This window comes from Magnolia sinica, chromosome 19, assembly GCF_029962835.1.
Source record: "Magnolia sinica isolate HGM2019 chromosome 19, MsV1, whole genome shotgun sequence".
NCBI classification, from domain to species: domain Eukaryota; kingdom Viridiplantae; phylum Streptophyta; class Magnoliopsida; order Magnoliales; family Magnoliaceae; genus Magnolia; species Magnolia sinica.
The window spans coordinates 974,508-983,211 of NC_080591.1; the positions used below are offsets into that span (position 1 = coordinate 974,508).

The 8,704-nt window shown below is 43.4% G+C and overlaps 1 protein-coding gene across 1 annotated transcript; it reads right to left on the minus strand.

Annotated features, from left to right (window-relative positions):
- Window positions 1–7,223: 7,223 nt before the first annotated feature.
- On the minus strand, window positions 7,224–7,817 carry LOC131235584 (transcriptional corepressor LEUNIG_HOMOLOG-like). Its single transcript, XM_058232797.1, has 2 exons — window positions 7,528–7,817; window positions 7,224–7,406 (listed from the first exon to the last, which is right to left on the minus strand). Exons 1-2 carry the CDS (start codon window positions 7,779–7,781, stop codon window positions 7,271–7,273), a joined length of 390 nt encoding a protein of 129 aa, XP_058088780.1. The 5' UTR covers window positions 7,782–7,817; the 3' UTR covers window positions 7,224–7,270.
- Window positions 7,818–8,704: the final 887 nt, after the last annotated feature.

Here is an 8,704-nt window from a genome sequence, read left to right on the forward strand (position 1 = left end):
CAGACTGGACCGAGCCCTCTGCTCTTCCACCTGGCTGCAGACCTTCCCCTCCTTCTCAGTGCAGCACCTTCCCAGGATCAGATCAGACCATTCTCCCCTCCTTCTATCAGCTCCTTCGCCAGCTCCTCTCCCTCCAAGGCCGTTTCGATTACTTAGAATGTGGACACACCACGACGGTTTCCAGTCCCTGGTTTCAACAGCATGGCACGCTAAAACCTTCATCAATCCAATGGTCCATCTCCTTGCCAAGATGAAGAACACTAAGGTGGCGCTGAAAAAGTGGAACAAGGGCGTCTTCGATAATATCTTCTCCCAAATTAAGCTTTCAAACTCGAGGGTGGAGTCCCTGGAACAGGAAGCGATCCTCTCCCCCTCTCCTCATGTCCTGTCTAATCTGGAAATGGAGAAAAGGAATTTGGAAAGACTTGAGCTTCTGGAAGCAAAAATCAAGGAACAGATGGCTAAAAGAAGGAGACAGGAATTCGAAATTCTTCCATGCCTCTACGGTCAATCGCATCAGGCGAGCGCAAATTAGGCAGATCGTGCTTCAAAATGGCACCACTGTTTCGGATCCGACCCAGATGTGTGAGGCAGTAGCTGATTTTTTCGCATCCCTTTTCTCAACAGAAGCTACTGAACCGATTGGGGACTTCCTGAATATGATCCCTACCCTTCTCTCCCAAGCCGATAATGATGTTCTGTTGGCCACTCCTGCTGTCGAGGAAGTAAAGCAAGCTGTTGAAGCGCTTCCGCTGGACGGAGCCCCTGGTTCAGATGGGTTCTCGGGGGCCTTTTTCTCAGCGTGTTGGCCCATTGTTGGGGAGGACCTTCATAGAGCCGTCAGGTTCCTCTTCCAGGGAGGTGCGATCCCTAGAGCTGTTGCTACTTCTCTTCTTTACTTAATCCCTAAATGCATAGCGCCCAAATCCTTTTCTAATTTTCGTCCTATCAGTTTATGTAACTGTGTATACAAGATCTTTTCTAAGGTGATCGCAGCTAGGTTGAACTCCATTCTCCCCAACCTAATCTCCAGCGAACAAATGGCTTTCGTCCAAGGTCGCTCCATAGTGGAGAGCATCGCTTTGGCCTAGGAACTTATTAGAGATATTGATCGGAAGGTTAGAGGCTGCAACATTATCTTCAAAATTGACCTAGAAAAAGCATACGATCGCGTTAGCTGGCCTTTCCTAAAGAGTGTGCTCCTCAAGTTCGGCATTTCTCCAGCATGGAGTTCGATTGCCGAGTAATGCTGGTCGTCCCCTTGGTTCTCGGTCCTCTTCAACGGCGAGGCCACTAGCTTCTTCAAGTCAACTAGGGGCCTCCGTCAGGGGGACCCCCTCTCGCCTAACCTCTTCATTATTGTCATGGAGGCCCTCAGCAGGGGCATCACGGGGCTGATCGAATCCAATTCCTATCAGCCATTCCAGACCAGAAGAGGCTCTCAGACTATCTCCCACCTCCTTTTCGCAGATGACACAACTATCTTCTTGAATGGAGGTGCAAGATTGATTAGAAGCATGAGGGACTTTCTCAACAGATTCACAGGTCTGTCTAACCTTAAGATAAACCTTGCCAAAAGTAGCTTCATAGCCCCTGTCAAGGCTCCGGTTAGCAGGATCAGGAGAATTGAAGCGCTATCAGGTTTTGCCCGTTCAAGTCCCATCTTTCAATACTTGGGAGTGCCACTGTCAAAAGGTCGTGTCCTTTCCTCCACGTTCCAACCCCTCCTGGATTAGATTTTGTCCTGTATTTCAGGTTGGAAGGCCCGTATCCTTAACCAAGGGGCCGGAAGCGTTCTCATCAGGCATGTTCTTTCGGGCATCCCTATCCATACCCTTGCAGCCATTAAGGTCTCAAAAAAGACGATGGCCACGCTGGAAGCTGAGATATCTTATTTCTTCTGGGGTTGGACAGAAGCTAAAAAAAACCTCCATTGGGTCCGCTGGAGCAGAATCACTTCCCCAACAAAGGAAGGTGGGTTGGGTATCAAACGTTTAAAGGAAGTTGCGGTGGCCCTGACATTAAAAAGAGCTTGGACCATCTTCTTCGACCATGGCAGCAGCCTCTGGGCCAAATTCATGAGATCTAAGTATGCGATAGATGGCTTCCAAGTTCCCTCCATCCATCGTCAGTCGAACTCCTCGGCTTGGAAGAAAATCAGCAAGCTCATGAACCTTCTATCGGACCACTCTCGGCTTCTTGTAGGCAATGGTACCAGCAATTTTCGGGACGTCAACTGGTCGGGCCCTGGTCCTCTTTCGAGATGGAATATAAGGAGCATCCCCCCTCATTCCAAAAACCTTCAGATCAGGGAGTTCTTAGGGTTGGAGGGGCCCCTACACAATGACCCCTTCCCTGCCTCCCTGCCCCCCTCAGTTCGTTTCCATGTCACTACAGAAGGGATTACTCTGAACCAACAAGAAGATCACTTTATTTGGACTGAGGAGAAGTCAGGCCGCTTCTCAATTAAGTCGGCTTGGCAGCTCATCCGCGCACGTGGTCAGTCCTGCACTTGGACCGCGTGGGTGCGGCACTCTCTCCTCCCTCCCAAGATTGGGATGTTCGTCTGGAAGACTCTAAACAAGGCCGTCCCAGTAGACATAAGCGTCAAGAGAAAGGGAGTTCACTTGGCCTCCGCCTGCGCTTGTTGCGCCCAGGGGGGCCAAGCGGAGGAATCCATCGATCACCTCTTCGTTTCAGGGGAGTTAGCCTCTGCAGTTTGGGCCCATTTCTCCCCCATCATATCAGTGGACCTCCTCCCCAACCAATCGTTGTCGACCAAAGTCTCCCAATGGTGGGCAGTTGCGAGCAGAAGCTCTTTCTTGGGAGTCCTTAGGGGAGTGACCCCTGCTCTCATCCTCTGGGAAATTTGGAAGAGTAGAAACACCATGAGGTTTGAGGAGACCCATTCCAGCACCGCCGATGCTATTCATCAGGTTCGAAGCTGGCTATTTCGTCTGGCGACCACCTTTCCATTGTCGAGGTGCAACAGCTGGGCTGATAAAGAGGCCCAGGCGGATCTGCACCTTCCCCAGCTTGTGAGGCCCCTCCCCTCGATCTCCTTTGTGAGATGGTTTCCCCCTATCCCGGGCCATCTGAAGCTGAATGTTGACGGCTCAGCCAGAGGTAATCCCGGCCCATCGGGTGGTGGAGGCGTCTGCCGCGATGACAAAGGTCACTTCAAGTTCGCCTTCACTAGAGGCTACTGTCACGGTTCCAGTTTCCTAGCGGAGGCTAAGGTTGTCGTGGACGGCCTGTCTATTTGCTTCGGCAAAGGCTTCACTTCAATCGATGTAGAAACTGACTCCGGTTCAGTTGCCGATTTGTTCTCCACCCCGGGGGATGCGCCATGGCGAGTGTTTTATTTGAAGAAGAAGTTCGATTTGTTTCGTGCTAGTGGATTGCTGTCCATTAAGCATATCCCGAGAGAAGCCAACCGGGCTGCGGATAGCCTGGCCCACTGGGCCAGCGCCAATCAACATTGCATCTCCTTCGATCACCCCTCGCAAATCCCCTTCCTATCTCGTGGTGAGCTGGTTCTAGATAGAGTGGGTTTTGGTGAGGTGCGGATCTCCTAATTTCCTTTTGCGTTTTTGTGTAGTTCCTTACGATAGCGTGGCCGTTTCTTTATTTCGGGCCTCCCCGAATGTGCAGTTTTTCATTGCTCTCTGGAGTGTCAGGATCTTTTTGTTAGCCTGTCCTCCCGTTTCTGTAAAGCTTAGTGCCTTCTCAATGAATTCCAAGGGGTCCCATTTCCCCCCCTTTTTTGAAAAATAAAATAAAATAAAATTTGCCACTCCTTATAAAAAGAGATAAAATGATTTTGGAGATAGCCTAATGGCACCATGCTAAGTTAGAATGATGGCATGATATACTACCTCATGTGCATGAATGCTTGTGCAATTAATTCCCAAAGAAGGCAAACACTCTCCACTTGTCGGGTCAGTGCTTCTCCACCCCATGAGTGTCAGGACCACCCTAAAAAAATCAATGGTGGATGTCTCTCCTCCAATTGTTTCCTTTGGTGTGGCTATAACAACTCCATCTCATGGATTTTTTATTTTTTATTTCTTTTCAAAATGAACTTTTTCATTAATAAGGATGATTTCTTTATAGATTGGAATGGGAGCTCAGGTAAAAAATAGGCCCTGACACCCCGACTGAACAGCACATTCACATTCGCAGAGGCCCCACCCAAGGGGAGGCCCACCTATCGTATCAAAGGAAAAACAGAACTAAGGGCTAGGAACTGTGCACCACTCCTAACCCTGTCATATCCAGGACAAGCTCCCGCGGGAGAGATATGGGAGATCGGATACCGCATGAAAAATTCTGTTTTGCTGGTTGGAACTACCCCAGCAGGCCAGGCTGTCTACTACCCTGTTGGCCTCTCGCGAGATATGCTTGATTGAAATATTATATGTGGACCGAATGGAGTCAAACTGGTTTTTCCAATAGAATACACTCCAAGGAGTATCACCAGCTTTGGAAAACATGTCAACTATGGCAAGCGAATCACTCTCCACCTCAATCACGGAGAACCCTTTATCTATACAAATGATGAGACCGTCTACCACTTCTTTCACTTCTGCAAGAAAGCTAGATCCCACTCCGTATCCTTTAGAGAAAGCAAACTTAAACTCACATTTGTCATCTCAGCAAACGCCCCCACTGCCACACTACAACAATTCAGTCTTTTCGCGACAAGTCAACTCGTCGCTAAAAACTTTTTGCGACAAGTGTTGCTCGTCGCCACGTTTGATGCAAATACGGCGTCACTAATTCTATTTAGCGACGAAAACGGTAACTCGTCGCCAATAACTCAACTATTTGCGACAGCCTAATAACTTGTCGCAAAATACAGTTAATTAGCGACGAGTTGACACGTCGCTATTGCATATCGTAAAACGTCGCTAAAAATGAGACTCGTCGCGAATAAAGACGTGTCGCTACAAGTCCTCATCGTCGCTAACAAAACCGAATTTGTCACAAAACATTTTTTGCAGCAAGTGTTGCTTGTCACCAATTTTGTTGCAAATAATAATTATTTGCGACGACTTAATACATCGTCGCTAAATAAAGCTTATTTGCGACGAGTTTATACGTCGCCATTGAATATCGTAAAACGTTGCTAAATATAAGACTCGTCGCGAATAAAGACGTGTTACGACGAGTCCTCGTCGTCGCTAACAAACCCAAATTTGTCACAAAAAGTTTTTTGCAACAAGTGTTGCTTGTCACCAATTTTGTTGCAAATAATGATTATTTGCGACGACTTAATACAACGTCGCTAAATAAAGCTTATTTGCGACGAGTTTACACGTCGCTATTGCATATCATAAAATGTTGCTAAATATGAAAGTCGTTACGAATAAAGATGTTTTGCGACAAGTCTTCATTATCGCTAATAACCCACTACCAAAAAAAAAGGGCAACACCGACAGTTAAAAATCGTCGGCAATGACCTTCCCTAACGGCTTTTAGCCATCGCAAGGTCCGTCGGTAAAGTGTGCAGTGTGCATTGGCGTTGCTTACTGAATGCAATTCTCATTAAAAATAATAATAATAATAATAATAATAATAATAATAATTAATTGAATTTGGATGATATATTTTATTTCTTTCTTTTCGTTCAGGGTTTGGAGAAATGGGTATATCTAGTTATGGATGTGTGCATTGATTAATCAACGCACACATCCATAACTAGATATACCCATTTCTCCAAGGCCCTAAACCAACCAACCTATTTGAGAAGGCAAGTCTACAAAAAAGAATAGGAAGAAATCAAAATCAGATATATCATCCAAATTCCAAACATAAAAAATCATGTGTAAATATTTCCTAAAAATCACGAGTATTTACTCAAATTAGAGCAATGAAAGAGAATTCAATGAAATAGTATACAACATGTAAGTGAATGACAAGAAAAACATTAGATATACAAAAAGATGAGCAAAATGCTACACAGACTGAATTCAGCCTCTTCAAATACATATAAAATCATTTTCAAGTAAAAAAATGGAAATTATTGACTGATCAATTTCCATTACTCGCACTTCGCATATGAGAAATTACTGAAAGGCGATGATATCCCCAGGAGCATCAATTGCTGCATAGTCATGCAAGTCTGACATCAATGCACACATGATCAGGAATGGAAGAAACAACACCGAAAGAAAAAAAAAAAAACCATCATATATTCACGATAAGAATCTCAGAAGAAAAACAAACATTCGACAAATTGACAGGTTGGCAGAGAGTGCCCAAGTTGTTCTGCATCATCGGGAACGCTTCATGTGAAGAAATGGGTCAAATAACCCATTTTCCCGAAATGGGAAACAATCCACCAGAGACGAGAACACAAGTCAACCAATTTAGCTTCCCCAAATCACAATTTCAGAACAAGCTAGCTACATCAAGTTATGAGTGAGTCGTCCACTACACCAATTTAACTTGCCCAAATCGCAATTTCGGAACAAGCTCCATCAAGTCATGAGTTTTCAAGCATTGACTCAGATATGTAGACTGAAATATGAAAAGCAGTCTTACCATCATTGCACTATAATGAAAATATGAAGTTTCAATCCACAAAAAGAAAAGTACATAATTCAGAAGTTATTTAGGAAGCAAGAGCAGCAAAATGCAATAAACAATACCTGCTGTAATGAAGTTTTTTTTTTTCATTAAAAAGGGCATATATTAACATCTTAGAAGATGAGTAACACCAAATCCTAAGTTTTTATTATTGAATGCAATGAAAAGAAACAACAAAACCAATGGCTCAATGGCTACTATCAGAAGTTTACGTCAATTAATCTTTGGTCTTTAAAGGTGCTTTTGACATTTCAGGGGGCGTACTTGAAAGTAAAGGGTTCTCAAATTTTTGACAAAAAAGCGATGGTCGCTGTTGTCCTCTAAATCAGAATATTGATCAATACATGTAAAAGTTCCCAAATGTCTGATGACTGGATGTGATGTGAAGACAAGGAGTGGTGGTAATTTCCTAGATAACCAAGCAATCTTACCTGCACCACCAAGTCCTAGTAAAGGGTTCTCAAATTTTTGACAAAAAAGCGATGGTCAGTTCCCAAATGTCTGATGACTGGATGTGATGTGAAGACAAGGAGTGGTGGTAATTTCCTAGATAACCAAGCAATCTTACCTGCACCACCAAGTCCAGGTTTTGACTGCATGAGTTGACATCAACTTTGATGTCCTACAAATTTCAAAATGTACATCTCAGAGCCAAACCCATGCATAGAAAAAATGATTAAAAGGGAAGAAAAAAGAAAAGCATGCCAAACCAAGGAAATAAAGTGCAAGTTGTTACAGTCCTCTGTTGAGTTCGTGCCTGAATTTGTTGCAATGCTGCGGACACACTGCCTGGGTTACCTTGGACCAACTGGCTGTTTCAGCAAGAAAATTGAAAAAAAAAAAAAAAAAAAAAAAAAAAATTATCAAGCCATTCTCACCAAAAGTGGACAACACATCGAAACATTTTAGGCAACTATATTAACATGAGATTACCCAGGATGGTTAGTTGATGATTTAAGTAAAGCCATTCTCCTAGCATCCATAAGTTGTGGGGATGACTCAGACTCCATTGAGTGAGGATGTTTCATACATTCTTCATACATTTTTGCAGCCAAGACACTGGCAGTAGACTGCCCCAACATTCCTTCAGAGATTATAGCATTTATTGGGCCACTAAGACGAGGATGATTAGCATCCCTTCTCTGCAATTGAGCATGTCTCTGCTGCATGAAATGCAATTGCTCCATTTGTAGTTGATGCTGTTGTTGTTCCCTTGCTTTAATTTGTTGTGCCTGTTAATCAGAATAAATATAACATTGGTTGAAAAATTCAAATAGAAATCACCTCACAAATTGAGAACAAGAAGTACTAAAAAAATTCTAAATCCACCTCAATAGAAGCTGGAGCAACCTCAGACTGCTTCTCATTCATCCTTGCAATGAAGATGTCCCAAAAGACAGACCATTACTCAAAGAGATATCCCCCAGGAGCATCAATTGCTGCATAGTCATGCAAGTCTGACATTGAGTGTTTGATTAAAATTTTCAAACCCCATTAATCAAGAGCAGTCCCATATGATTGTCATTGTCATTTCTATTTTTTTTTTACGCATCTTAGTTTATGAAAGAGAGTTGCAATAACAACATTACAACAAAGAGAAGAAAAAATCGGAGAATTGCAAATTGTTTTCTTATTTAACGTTAAAGGCATAATCTTACACTATAGTGGGTTTCTTTGATATCTAGACCTGATTGAACTCCTCTCAACCTTACCTGACCTGAACATATTGATGTTACAGGCACCAAAATGAAATTATGTTACTTTCAAGATGGACTTGAAGGAAACAATTTACCTTCTATTGACCAATGATACACTGATGTTTGTGTGACCAACCGCAACATCTCTGGGGTAATCCACTTCCAAAACACAACCTGTGAATATAACAATATGGCATGGAAACTAATTGAGAAATGAAACAGCCTATGAAACAAATAGAAAAGTGAGCTAATAAAGTTTAAAGTGGATGGCATTATCACCTGCTCGGGCATCTGATGTGATTTCATTTTTGCCTTCATCTCAATTTTGAATATTTGTAGGTGGTCCTGAATAGTTCCTGGAAATTGAGCTTCAAACAGAATGTCATATATGAGATGCAACAAAGAAGATGCTC